At 39.0% G+C, this 15373-nt stretch overlaps 1 protein-coding gene across 1 annotated transcript in view; it reads right to left on the bottom strand.

Moving 5' to 3' along the window:
- The window catches only part of TMEM178B (transmembrane protein 178B), a 457319-nt gene that overhangs the window by 329763 nt on the left and 112183 nt on the right, over window positions 1–15373 (bottom strand). Inside the window, exon 2 of the mRNA XM_069087383.1 lies at window positions 3447–3560. Coding sequence (XP_068943484.1) covers window positions 3447–3560 — 114 coding nt within the window. The remainder of the gene's footprint in view (window positions 1–3446; window positions 3561–15373) is intronic.

Below are 15373 nucleotides of genomic sequence, written 5' to 3'. Positions count from 1 at the left end.
GGGTCTACTGAAGTTCAGGCCACCTTTGTCTAGTGCTGCTTAATATTGTCATATTTCAGGGCAGCTAGGTGGTACAGTGAACAGAGCACTGGCCCTGGAGTCAGGAGGACCTGAGTTCAAATGTGATGTCAGACACTTAACATTTAACTAGCTGTGTGACCTTGGGCAAGTCATTTAACCCCTATTGCCTGGCATTCCCCCTCAAAAAAAATTGTCAGGGTGGCTAGGTGGCGCAGTGAACAGAGCACCAGCCCTGGAGTCAGGAGGACCTGAGTTCACATCTGGCCTCAGACGCTTAACACAAAAAAAAACTAGCCATGTGACCCTGGGCAAGTCACTTAACCCCAATTGCCCTCCAAAAATAAAAAAGCAAAAAAATTGTCATATATCCCCTAATTTAACTCTTTTATTTTTAATATATGGGTTTCAGGGGGTGGGGGGAGCTGAGCCAAGAATCAAGAGGGAAAAGAAAGGTAATTCTGAGATTATAGTCACCAAGAACCTGTCACATGCCTGTTATATCTCTATCAATAACAAAGACTGTAAAAATGGCTCTAGAGTACTGTCCCTTGGATGTATCCCTGTAGCGGCAAGCACCCCAAGCGTCCTCAGGGTTTGCTGCTACCACAGGTTCTTGGATCTGCTTTGTTAAAGGAAAGCAACTCAAAATGGGTTAACAAGCTTACTTTAATCAGTCAGACATATATCGTTTACCTTGTTCAGGAGAAAAGGTCAGCACCCTGAACCTCAAAGTATACAGGCATAATTATCAAGACAGAAACATCAAGTAGACAGATTTCCAAACTGTCCAACCATTACATCCATACCCAGTCAACATCTGGGTTTCCACATTCTGGGTTTTTCAAAGCCGGGGGACTCTCAACAACGGCTTCCCAGAATTCAGATCAAATCACAGAACACTTCTCAAAGTGAGTCCCAAAACAAAGCTACACATCAGGGCATATATATATATATATATATAAGCCAGGCTTCTCCTGGCTCAGAGAATGTAACAACCTTATTGACCCACTGGCCAATCAAAAAGTATCTACTGAAAAACAAGCCTCCCACCCCAGGCTCCAGGTGCACGTTAGCCTAGGGGCAGGGAAGATCTTTAAAATTTACATTCGGATTACATTCCCACAAGACTTAGAGTAAGTAGTCCATCAAATACTGTTATCATGTCTATCACTAGATACTCGGCAACTACCAAGGGAAGATCCAATTGCAGGATTTTCTGAGACCAATGGATAATTAATCTAACCTTGCCTCTTGGTGCCAAATACAATATCTTTTGGGTTGTCCTCCCTTCACCCCCCCTTTAAGTATGGTTCATGGTCAGAGGGTCAAAAGGCAAAAAGTGAGAAAGAGCTTAGTTGGGAAAAAGGCAAGGGAATGAAGTCCATTAAGAGGTGATTAGACAGACATCAGAACAAAGATTTTCCTTCCTCTCCAACTGTACTCTGAATTTCCTCTACCATGCCCCAGTTCTTTATCCTGAAACTTCCTATAGCTCTAGAATTCACATTTTGGAAGTCCTCTCTGCCCCTTTGACCTCTCTCTCCGATTGGTTGGCTCTTCCCAGAAGCTCCATTTAAGGAGGGTACCCAGGTCAGCTATGTCTCATTTCTCTCCATGCCACACTCTGCACATTCTCTACATGCCCTGTTGGCTTTGTGGGTATCCTTTTCAGTTTCCTTTTCTGTGTAGTCTTCCTCCATTAGAATTTAAGCTGCCTGAGGGCCGGGACTATTTTTTTGTTTCTGTTTGTATCTCCAACACTTAATATGGTGCCTGGCACATAATAAGTACTTACTAAAAGACTGTTGACCGAGGGTCATGGGAGTCAGGCCAGGAAAGAATGATCTTTTTTTTAAAGCTAATAAGATATTACAGAGCCCTCTGGTTATATGAAATGCTAACTGAATTGTAAACACGAAAATTTCAGTGTTTTGTGAAAATATGTTGGAATGGTTATCCAATGATACCTAGAAATAAAAGTGGCTAGATGAGGGGTGTGGACTTAAAGTGAATAGAAAACTGAGATGTGGAGAAGAGGGTAAGACTTTGTTAGTGTGCTTCCAGCAATTGACTGGGGAGAAAGTATCCTTATGAACAGAGAGGAAAATTGGTTTCAATATGTCAGGAATACCAGAACAGAGGAGAATAAAGGTTTCACAGTGCCACTAACACAGATTGATTAAAATACCTCTTAAGGGTATCAAACTCTGTTTTGCCTCAATTCCATGTTAACAAGTTGATTGGGTAGTCTTTCCTGTTGCCAAGAAGGGGGTGTTTTGGTCAGTGAACATGCATAGTGTTTAAGGAACAGATATTTATAGGGAGAACTGGGGGGGGGGGAAGCTAGTTGGCACAGTGAATAGAGCATTGGGCCTGGGAACTGGAAGCCTGCTCTTATTGAGTTCAAATCAAGCCTCAGACACTTACTAGCTATATGGTCCTGGGCAAGTCATTCAACCCTGTTTGCCTCAGCTTCCTCATTTGTAAAATGAGCAAAAGAAGGAAATGGCACACCACTCCAGTATCTTTGCCAAGAAAACAGGTCAAGGTGTGGCTAGGTGGTGCAGTAAATAGAGCACCAGCCCTGGAGTCAGGAGGACCTGAGTTCAAATTCGGCCTCATACACTTAACACAAAAACTAGCCATGTGACCTTGGGCAAGTCACTTAACCCCAATTGCCCTCCAAAAAAAAAAAAAAGAAAACAGGGTCACAAAGAGTCAGGAACAATGGAAATTACTGGACAACAAACAACATTCATCTCCAGGGTGACTGAATAAATGAATGTTTTTGCCTTACTAACCACTCTTGTCTGAATGTTATTATTGTGAGTCAATACTCCAGAGCCTAATTGCCTTCCTCCAAAGGAACTACTGAAATCCAATCTCTGTATCTGCAAATTGAAGACTAGACCCCCAAGTGTAGTGATCCTATCAAGATTTAGTCACCTCCATAAGACCCATCCAATCAATCTCAGTCTTCATATTTATCAAATTGGAAACCAAAGTGTTGCCACAATAACTTTCTAAGTAATTTGGAGAAATGCTAGATTAAAGTAACTGAGGTAGGGTTCATCCAGGTCAACAAAGTTGGTTAACAGAATAAGTTATCTAAAACATTCACATTTCTTTTGAAAAACAACTCCCCAAATCTGCAAGACATCCTGATCAAAGTAGACAAAACAATGTGGAAAGACCTCAGCATTGAGAAGAACAAAGCACATAAGTTGATAGAAAAATGTAACTGGTCCTGCGAATAAGCATTCTTCCATTCTGGTCCTGGTATTTTGAGGAATCACCAAGAGAACAGATTCATCAGCTCAGAACTAGCTGTGCATGAGCATCTGTGCCTCTGAGCTCCACCATAAACCCTGGTTTGCATCACCTCCTTATCACTGCACTAACGAGAAGAAAGAGGTCGTACTTACGCAGGGCATGCCACTCATCCTGGCGGATAGTCTTGGTGATGTTGTAGGTAAGGTTCCTGGGGATGGTTGCTGAGGAGTAATGGTACTTGATATAGATGCATCGCTCAATTTCTCCTGACAGAGAGAAGTGAGAACCCAAATGTTAACAGCCCAGCAGCCACAGTGGTAGACTATGACCATCAGTTTTATTAGCACAGGACAAAGATCTCATTTCCAAATAGGAACTAATAAGATTTACCAGGCTACAGAAGACAGCAGCTTTATCTCTATAGGAGTAAGCAGGAGAAGAAATAGAAAACTTCAGAGTATAACCAAAACACAACCTCATTAACCCAGATGCCAATAATTCACCATTAGGAATGAGTCTGGTTCTATGCCATCTATGAAAAAAAAAACATTTATAAGTAAATAGAATAAATAATTGGGGGAGGGGGAAATACTGTTTATTTAAAATTTTTTATTTAGTTTTTTATTTATATTTATTTATTTTTAAAACCAAGCGTTTTTAAATGGCTAGAAAGCACTTATTTACATAAAATGATGTGCTAATTATAAATCATCCTGACTTATTGATTAAAGCAGGCCCGGTTAAACCTCTACTGACACACAGTCAGCAGCGACATACTTCCCCCAAGTAACAAAACTTCTAAAACATTCTAGAATTTGGACTTTTCTCTAACTTACTAAATTACATTTTTACAAGTTATACTTTAAAATAACACTACCAAGAATTTCAGTGTGTGAATTCATCTTTTCCTTCATAAGTCCTTCAGAAAAACATCTGACAAAGTTCTAGCGGGAAATAAGGAATATGCTTTTATCCTTGCTTCCTCCAATGTCTTTCAGGTATTTCCACTGACAGTTTATCTGTGGGGTCTTAAAAATTCAATGACAGGATATCTTGAAGAAGGAAAGGGAATATTTTTAAAGGTGAGGGGTTTCAGTGTTCAATTTTGTACCTGAATGGATTCTGATAGTAATCTGCTTTGCAGCCCACTTATTTTCACTTTATCACTCATGGCATCTGATTGAAATCATGATGACCCCTGCTTTACCTGCAATGGGGCAGAATTTAGAAACTGGTGATTTTCAATCATTTAGGCAATGTTCATAGAACTGAGACTTCTTTGTAAATCATCACTGGAAAAACGTCCAATAGCCAGTCAAGGACCAAATGTTACTCATTGGGTAACTGATGCTATTCAGTAATAATAGTAATAATCAGAAAAGTTCACTTATATATAGCACTACAGTTTGTAAAGAGTTTTTTTTTCCTCACAATAATCCTGTGAAGTAGGTATCCTCAGTATTACTGATTCCATTTTACAGTTGAGGAAACTGAGGATCACAGAAATGAGATGACTTGCCCATAGTCACACAGCTACTATATTACAAAGTTCTTGAAATGTTTCCTATGTAGTTTAGAAGACCACATTTGGGGGCGGCTGGGTGGCGCAGTGAATAGAGCACTGGCCCTTGAGTCAGGAGGGACCTGGTTTCAAATCCGGCCTCAGACACTTAACACTTACTAGCCATGTGACCTTGGGCAAGTCACTTAACCCTAAATGCCCTGACTTCCACCCTCCAAAAAAAAAGGCAAAAAAAAAAAAGAAAGAAAGAAAAAGAAGACCACAGTTGGTATAAAATCTGACTGGTCTAATTATATGCAATATATTTGAGCAATTTATCTTAACTGGGAATCAAATGACAAAAATAGAAATCCCTTCTGGTAAACCATAGTCCTACAGAGGGAAAAAACAAAACAAAACAAAAACCAAACCATTATACCTCCATAGCAAGTCTGAAATGGCAGAACAGGTAGTCATGGTAGAAAGAATGATAGCTTCTTAGAATGATGCCTGCAGACCCTTGTCTAGAAACATTGCTATCCAAAGTTTTGAGGTTAAGGGTACTAGAGTGTCTCTATTACAGTCTAAGAGGAAATGGTGGTCATGGTGGTTTGACATACTTAGAGTCTCCCCAGCAGTGCCTTGCTACTTCAGCTGGGCTAGCTTGCTTGTCCTATGAGTAGCAGTTAGTGGTCATGGCTGACCTCTTCACCACAGGAGCTGCTTCCCTGGACGATGGCTGAACTAGAATGGTTCAAGGTCCTAAATCAGGGGTGTGGAACCTTTTATTAAGGGTATTTTTTCTGTGAAGTTTGGATTCAGTCAATGGGCTACACTTGAGGACCTAGAGGCCCACATGTGACCTTTAGGCCACAGGTTCCCCACCCCTGTCCTAGGCTGTATTCATCTGGTTCTGAAAGGAGATGGTGGTAGAGGTAGTATTATACAAGTTGACCTCTTTAAAGATTAAAGATCACTTTAATCCTCTGAATTCTTGGTCCACAGTTCTTCCTCTATACAATAATGATACTTGATGTGTTCAAGTCTAAATTACACTAACTCCATTATTTTCAGCAGTGTTTTAATCCTGAAGACCACCAAATCTATTTTCACGGGAGCTTCTCAAAGACACAAAAGCAGGGGAAGAGAACCTCAAAACATCTAGAAATATACCAAATAAACTAGAACAACAACTAGAAGAGAGAGGAGGAAATAAAGCCCTCAAAGGAAAATTATGGGAAAAATATAAAAACAGAGAGCCTAAGGAAGAAAACAAAGAATAGCTCCCAATACAATGAAGAGCTACTATGGAGTAAGAGAAAACCAGGACAAATCTCCAGATGAAGGGAATAATTCTGTAAAAAACACAACTAGAACACCAGAAGAGATAACAGAATGTCTACAAACACCCCCAAGAATGATCAGAAGGCCTCATAAAACAACTGAAGACATAAGAAGTTAAATTAGAGCTTAAAAGGAGAATCAAGGTTTTAGACTAGAAGTCTAGAAAACCTTAGCTGAGCAATGCAAAAAAAATTAGTTAGAACTCAAAAATTCAATAAAAGAAACATTGGTAGAAAGTAAAAAAAAAAAGTGAAGAGCACATAAGGTAGCTTTAATCAAAGCCTTATTGTTCCTTTGTATTCTAACTTTATTTAAGGGTTATTGGGGGTGTTCAAAATGGAATTACTCTAAAGAAGGAGAGAGGAAAAGTGGGCAATGCTGTGAAGATCACCCTTTCTGGGTCAAGTGAGGGAAGATTGAAAAAATATTTTATAATAGTAGAAATATAATAAAGTAAGCAGGAGACTAGACTGAGATAGTGAGAGGAGTGCTGGGAGTCTGAGTGGTGGAGAAAAGCAGAGAGAATTGACTCAAAATAAATTACCATTACAGAGGACTGATTACAAAAGAAATGTTAAAAAGAGGAAGCCCCTGTGATTTAGACCTGGGTAGGCTGACAGAAACAGGGATAGAGAAGAGATTGCAATAGATTGTTGTTACAAACAGGATAGACTGCAAACATCAACTGCTGGTTTCTTTCTTTTCTTAAGTAAAAAAGAAAGAAAAATATGACATGGTTTGAGGAAGAGAAAAACAAATTTAACCATCCTAATCATAAATGTGAATGGAGTAAACTCACCTATGAAAAGGAGGAGGGTGACAGAAAATTTTAGAAGGTAAAATGCAAAGATTTGCCATATATAGAAACACACTTAAAAGATAAAAATGCATACAGAGTTAAAATTAAAACTTACAGAAGAATTTATCATGTCTCATCTCAGACTAAAAAAAACCCAGCAGGTAATCATGGTCTCCAACAAGGCAACAGCAAAAATAGATACAGTCAAGGGAAACTACATTATGCTAAAAGTTTCCATAGATAATGAAACAATATCAGCCCTAAGAGAAACATCTCAAGTTGATGCAAATTATGAGTTGGCTATAGTCAGTCCACTTGGCTAGGAAAAGTTCAATACAGATCAGAAAAAAACCACCTGAGACTCAACCCAAGAATGGGACCAATCAAAATGCATTCCTGGTAGGCAGCCAGTAAGCATTTCCTGAAGCAATGATAGTAGCAACATTGGAGGGTCCTCATTATTTACTTGGCTTAAAACTGCAATCATTCTGCCTTTGACAGCAATTAAATTAGAAAAACTCAAATATTACCCAGAATAGAAAGCAAAATATTTATCCATGTAGCTGTAGGTCCTGTCAGTGTGCTGGGCTTTTGTATGTGCAGGCACCATCTGGGTACCAAACGTGTGCCCAGAATGCAAGTTTCTAACCCAAAACAAGATTTTCCACAAAGAAACAGTGCCAAGGGAACAAAACAAATACCACCTTTAGACCAACCATGAAGTCTGTGTCCTTATCTGGAACATACCCTGAGCTAGATCCATTCCCAATTGAGTAAGCAGGATAGGAGTAGAACTTGACCTAAGATTTCATTGTTTTGAAAGTTACAGAGTGAGGAACTTCCACTACCAATGTAATCAGTACCCTCTCTGCAACTTAATATCTTTGAGAGTTGCCAAAGGCACTGAGAAGTTAAGTGACATACCCAGGATCCCACAACCAGTCAGAAGCAGCCCATGAACCATGGTCTTGTTGGTCTTATGGCCAGCACTCTATCTACTATGCCATGTTGCCAAACATGAGTAAGAAAGCTGAGCTCAAAAATCAATAAAATTTCAAAACTTATCACATTGGCTGGGATGGGGGTTGGAGGGTAGGGAGCAGGTCTTAAGGTGATGAAAGAAACTTTACGATTCTTCTTGGGAAGAATTTAGTTCCTGCCTTTAATCCCTGCTTTCTGAAGAAATAGCTGTGGCTCTAAATTGTCCTTCATGATTTTTTTATACATTCATAACATTTGAGGCTGGTAAGATCCTCAGAAGTCACTTAGTTCAACTTCCTCACTGTACACATGAGGAAACTAAGGCCCAATGATGTTAAACAATTTTGCCAGGGTCACACAGGTCTAGAGACAGAGTTAGAATTCAAAACCATTGACTCCAAATCCAATGTCCTTTCCACCAAAAAAGCACTGCATCTTTTATATGCCACTGCTATTTTTTCCCTTTTTCTTCTCTTTCTCTACCAATTTCTCCATATGAGTTTTACTCCTACCTTCCCTTCCTTTAGTCCCTTAGCATTCACAACCTTCTGCTAGAACCATGTCTCTTATCAAAAGTCTGAAATGGCAGAAGAACAGAGAGTCATGTTAGGAGGAACTATTCCAGTTCTCCTCTCCCCCAATATAGTCTTTAAATGCTTATCATGCCAGGAATCGTGTTAGTCTCTGGACATACAAAGAGAAAATCAAAAACAGTCACTACCCTCAAGAAGTTTCCAGTCCTTTGTCTGTATATAGAGATATATGGAACAGATACTAGATTATTTTGAGAGGGGTGCATAAACAGCATCTAAAGGCAAAAATACTGTACTTGCCCTCAAGAAGTTCACATTGTGATGAGAGAAACAATGCTTTAAAAACTTTAAAAACCATATACATACAAGATATATACAGAGTAAATGGAAGATTATCTCAGAGGGAAAGCACTAGAGGGAACAGAAAGCAAAAGGATACCTGGGAGAGGCAATCTACAGAAGGTAGGATGTAAACTGAGTCTAGAAGGAAGGCAAGAAAACTAAAAGCAGGAGTGGATGGGGCAAATTATTCCAAGCATGAAGGATGACCAATGTGGATGGATCATAGAGTGCATGACAGAAAAAACTGAAACAAATTTGGAAAAGTAAGAAAGCACCAAGTTGTAAAGGTCTTTAAATGCCAAACAGAGGGTTTTATATTTGATCCCGGAGGTAAGAGGGACTCATTAGAGTTTAGTGAGTAATGGGACAACATAATTGGACCTATACTTTAGGAGAAATACTCTGACAACTAAGTAAAAGATAGATTTTCATAGGGAAACCAATTATAAGGTTATTGAAATAATCCATGGGAAAGGTGATGAGGTCTTGAAATTGAACAAATCTAGGGTCAGAATGAGAGAGAGCATGAGGTTGGGGAAAGGGAAATATGAAAGTCAGGAGATGCTAAAAGGTAGAGAAAGGAGGATGGGAAAAGTAATAATAGAATCATAGACTACTAGAGAAAGAAGGGTCCATACAAATTATCTATTCCAATACCCTCATATATACAAGAGGAAACTGAATTCCAGAGAGTAATATTAAAAAGTAACTTGTTCAAGGCCACACAGCTAGTTAGCATGTGGGTTAAAACCAGGCTCATAGCCTAGTACTTCTGCTATACCATCCTGGAGTATCAAAGACAAACTAGCTACTTTATAATATAGCCAATGACCTGCTCTGAGCCAGAAGAAAAATGAGGATGTGGGGAAAGTTATCCAAATGTTAAAGGGTGTAAGTACCTCTCAAAATATTCATTATTCAACACTTTTCTGCAGCCATTTCTGGGTATTATCAGCATAGCAACTCCACAACCAATCATTCATTCCACTTGAGTTATAAATTCCCTAGTTAGTCATTGAATTTGACTGTATTTCTATAAAAGGTTTGAGGAAACTTCAAAGAGGATAAGCAAGAGTATAGTGAAAATTATTCAAAAAGAACTTTTAAAATATCATTGAGGGTAGCCTAATGTAATTGGAGCAATTTAGTCTAGAGAAGACCAAGGAATGATCAATATAATGTTCTTTATGATACCAAAAATTATTCAATTTATTAACAAGAAAGATAAATCAAAAGCCTTATTTGACATAATTTAGATATCCTTATTAATATTCTTTATCATATAATTTATCTTGGGATCCCATCTTCTATTCTCAGTGCATTCTTTCCATATTGGTTACTTCCAAAGGACACTAACTAAATTTAAAGCTGAGGAAAACCATTATGTTTCTCTTTTAATTTTTCTGATCCTTCTCCATTCATTCAATAAGCATTTATTACCATGTACTCTGGTTCCAAATAGCTCCATAATGATCATTCTTTTTCATTCTACCATGAAGGCAGGCTGAAGAGAGGAAGGGAAGATGGAAAGAGGGGAGGGAGGAAGGGAAGAAGGAAGGGACAGAAGAAAGGGGAAAGAGAAGAAGGGGAAAGGAAAACAAGTATTGGTTAAGGACCTATTATATGCTAAGTACTTTACAAGAATTATTTTATTTGACCTTCACAACAACTGTCAAGTAAGTGCCATTATTATACTCATTTTACATTTGGGGAAACCGAGGCAGACAGCGGTTAAGTGACTTACCCAGGATCGCTAGCTAGTCACATTTTAACTCAGACCTTCCTGAATCCAGGCCTGGCACTCTATCTACTGTGCCACCTAGCTCAGGAGGAATATTGTTACTAACAGGGGTTGAAGGCTTCATAGTAGCATTAAAGTTATTTAGGAAATAAAAATACTTGGAAAGAAAAAGGGATGAAGGACATCCCAGGCAGAAGAAGCAGTGTAAGCAAAAGGATGGAGGCAGGAAGCCCACAAGACATGGTTGGAGGCAAAGTTTGTCAATAGTATAGAGCTTATAAAAGGAAATAATATGAAGCAAGAAAAAGTTAAAGTGACATAAGGTTATGGAGGGTTTTGAATGCCAAGAAAAGGAATTTGAACTTAACTTGAAGGTATGAAAACATGTAATTTAACTTTCTTACTACCATTTACTTAAGATGAGTAGATCACATAACTAGCTACATTTGCTAATCAACTTTACTGTTAGGTTAATTTGCAAATTCTTCTATTTCCCTGGTGTTTAGTGACCACTTTACTATTTTACCTAGATTAGATCTTCCCTTTCTGCTTTCTGTTCATTGACATATAAATCATGACTTTCCCCTTCTGCCTTTGGTAAAATTCTATTATACTCATCTTGTCTATGCAACTAAAATCCACATAAGGTTCCTGAAAACTGTTGCTATGGGCTCACTGATTTTTGTGTATACTGATTCTATGCTCTGAGTATATAATAAACTGGTTTTTTTTTTCCAAATCTCTGCATGCTAATGGTTATGATTGGCAGCAGAACTTATCAAAAAATTCCTTGGACAATTTCTGTCAAAATAGTGAGTAGTTTGCCGCTGAAGATTTTTGAGTAGAGCAGTGATATGACCAGAATGATAACTAGTTTAACATTCTCACTAAACTTACTTTAAGTAAGGTCAATCTGGAAGCAATCCAAAGGATGGATTGGGTGTAGAGGGAGGGGTGGAGTGGAGATGGAAAGATCAGTAAAAGATGGAAGAGGGAAAACAAGTGGATATCTTTGAAGCCAACAGAGGAAAAAGAAAGTGTCTAGTAGAAGGGGATGGTCAAGGAGAATTAAGACTGGAGAAAGGCCATGATCTTTGAGGGAAAAGCTTCAGTAGTCTAATAAGGGAAGAAAACAATTTGCCTTGTGGTAGTGAGGAAGTGAAGGCATCAGAAAATCACTTTGTAACCTCTAAAATTCTACATAGATGTGGGCTATCTTAACAGTGGCATACTGGTAAATGTTTAATAAACAGCACTCTGAAAAAAATGTGCCCATGACACACATTTAAGTTTGTTCTGCATTATAAACATTTCCCTCATCGCTTTTTCAAGTCTAGACAGTCAAAGAAACAATAAATCAAATTGTGATTTATAGTGTTGGCTGATTTCCAAAATGAAAATGATCACAATGAAAATTTAACAATGGGCTCAGGAGCTGACTCCAGCACACTCGTGATTATCTATGAGGTGAAGACAACTTTTTAAAGTTGAGCAGAAAGGGGAAGAAATATGAGATACGGTTGCATGGGATACAAGCATTAAGAAAAGGCTTTAAGGGGCTGGGGAGACCTAAGAATACCTGTAGGTAGGTGGGAAGAAGTCCATGGTTACAGGAAAAGAATGAAGACTGATAGGACACAGAGAATTCACTGCCAGAGCAAGGTCATAAAGGAGTTGAGGAGAAATGGAATCAACAACATAGATAGAGAAATTAGCCTTAAGAGAAGGAGAATGGCCTCTTCTTCTGGTTCTCTTCTGCCACTGAAGCATCCTTCCAGCAAGGATATAGAGTATTCTGCCAGTTAGGAAAGTGTTTTCTTTGTTCCATATGTCATCTGCTATGTCCCTTATCAGACTGAACACTTTGAAGGCAAGGACCACATTTTGTTTAGCTTTGTATTACCCATGGCATCTAACAAATTGACTTGAACATGGTACTTAACAAATACTGATTGAATAAATGAATGCTAAAACTAAGGACAGAGAGTGACTGTGATTACACTGATATAGGGAACTCATGGATGAGGAAACTGCCATCATTGTAGGTCAGCACCTTCTTTATAACTTATAGTTTTAGAGTTTTTGTGAGGAATACAGCAGTCTCCCTAACCTGCTAAACAAAGAAGTCCAGGGAAGCTCAAAAACCCCTAAGAAAGAAGATGAGTCACCCCATTCAGAATAAGACCAGCTGTAATAACTCAGTCTCTTCTACTAGGGAATTTTAATAGCAATGAACCTTCAATTCCTCAGGAGCTTTTTCTCCTCTTATTAGCATGAACCACACCAAGGCCAGGACCAGGCTTCTCTATCCCTTCTCCCAATACCTGGTCCTGTTATGCCTAGATAAGAACCATATAAAAACCTAACAGATTTTACTGGTCAGGGAGAGAGAGTGCCTCATTACCTCTGGGGCCTAGGTAGGGCCTATGACCCCAGCAGGGTCCTCAATTCCCTTAAGGGCTCAGAGAATTTACCAATTGATACCTTCCTTTCTGACTATCCTTTGCTTTTTAAGTAATCTGCCATGTGCCTCCCCCCATTCCCACCCTCATAAGGCTGCCTTGCTTTACTGTCCTCTTGTGAGTGCTATATTTCCTTGTACTGCACTTTGGTATTCCACACATTTCTCTAAGTCTGTGTAAAGACAGTTACCTAGAGCATTGGGAGGTTAAATGACTTACCCAGAGTCATACAGTCAGTATGTGTCAGAGGCAGGATGTGAACACAAGTCTTCTTGGTTCTGAGGTCAGCTCTCTATCCAATATATGTTGCCGGTTTCACCATGTCTTGTTATGCAGAGGTATGCCAGTACTGAGGGACCTAAACAAGCCTCTTTCATTCTTTACCAAGGTGATAAGTCTACCTTGGTTTCTGTAACCTATGATTTCTTCAAATACTGAAGGAAAACTCATTCCTAAGCAAGTATACTCCATAAACATTGGCCACTGTCCTATGATAATAATATAAATAATTGTAGCAGCAACCACACTGGCATACCCAGGATGGCTACTAGCAAAAGTTCTTAGATCTGCTCTACTAGGAAAGACAGTGGTTTAAGGAGTCAACAATCTTTTTAAATTACATTCAGGGGAAAAGTCAGATCCCTGAACTTCAGAGAAAATACAAAGAAAATACAAGCAGAGAAATAAAGACCAACAGACAGAACTCTTACTGCCTGAATCGACTATACACTTTACATACATCCCTGCCTCGAGAGAGCCTTTACATCTGAGCAGTCGGAGAAGCTCTGGAACATACAGCCAGTCAGAATCTCGACCAGGAAATCACAAGATACTTCTCATAAGTGAGCCCCCAAAGCAAAATACCAACTCAGAGTATATATACATTTCTCAGAGTCAGAAGGCATCACAATCCTCCTGACTCAGTGCCTAATTAGAAATTAGCAAAACATGTGAAAGTCTTCCTACAAGCAAGCCTCCTCTAAGCAAGTTTCCATTAATGGGCTCCATGTGAGGCCTATTAAAGGGCAGGGAAGACCTTATATCCCATTAACATTGCAACAATATAGTGAGGCTACATAATAATTTAGGTAAGGCTGCCAGTCAGGTAGCAATAGAACCCATTTTAAAGCTTGTAATCCCCAACCTCCCTACCAGCCTCCCTCCCCACAAAGCCCCAAGCCTACTGATAGCCCACTCCACAGATGTTTACAAAGATGATTTCCAAGAGTAGCACAGTGACAGACAGCAAAAGCTATAATCCAGCAAGCTTCCCCAGAGTAGGAAGTTGATGAGAACCATATCCAAATGAAACAGCGTTTAAGTGGGCATCACGTAATTTTCTGTCTGCACATAATCTGGTTTTGAGGGGAAAAGAATATTTTCACACAGCCTGTTATTTCTCAAACTGGTAATTGCTTTGAAAAAGTGTTTTCAAAACAATTTGCCATTTGATTGAAATTGACTTTCCCCACCTCCAAATAAGTTCACATGTAGATGCCATGGAAGTTGAAATTTGGCAAAAAGACCATAGATCCCTCTTGGAGACAGCATGGTATACTGGAAATGATATTGAACTTGGAATTGGGAAATCTGGCTTTGAATCTCAAATATTACTCTTACCAGCTATGATTTCTATTGCCACATGGTCTTGTAGGATCTGCATCTACATTGCCAAAAGTTCTAATTCTATAATTATTTCACAAATTTGGAGTCAGTCATACAATTTTGTCTGAATGGGGTAGAAAAATAAAAGCAAAATGAATTTCTCTTTCTTTATACAGATATAACTTAAAAGGGCCAGGTACATGCAGAATCAATAGTTGACATTTATGATACACCTTAAATTTTTTTTTAAAGCAATTGGGGTTAAGTAACTTGCTCAAGGTTACACAGCTAGTTATTTCTGAGTGTGGTGCTAAGTATCTGAGCCCGGATTTGATCCCCAGGTCATCCTGACACTGGAGCCGGTGCTCTTACTCTCTGTGCTACCTGGCCACCCCTTACACCTTAAATTTTACAAAGCAATGATGATAATAGTAATAATGATGGTGATGATGAAGATGATGATGATGATGATGATGATGATGATAGACTTTTTTGCCATTCCTCTTTTTGGATACTAGTCACAGGGAGACTAATTATTAAGTGGCTATTAAAATAGACTAAATAGGGTGGCTAGGTGGCACAGTGAATAGAGCACCAACCCTGGAGTCAGGAGGACCTGAGTTCAAATCTAGCCTCAGACACTTCACACACACACACACACACACACACAACTAGCCATGTGACTTTGGGCAAGTCACTTAACCCCAAGTGCCTTACCTCTTCCAAAAAAAAGAAAGCAAAATAGTCTAGATACAATGGATAGAGCACTGG

This window comes from Petaurus breviceps, unplaced genomic scaffold (assembly GCF_028583685.1).
Source record: "Petaurus breviceps papuanus isolate PSGF00001 unplaced genomic scaffold, PetGlider_PUasm1.0 181, whole genome shotgun sequence".
NCBI lineage: Eukaryota > Metazoa > Chordata > Mammalia > Diprotodontia > Petauridae > Petaurus > Petaurus breviceps.
The sequence above is the reverse complement of the archived record's forward strand: the minus strand, read 5'-3'. Positions and strand labels throughout refer to the sequence as shown.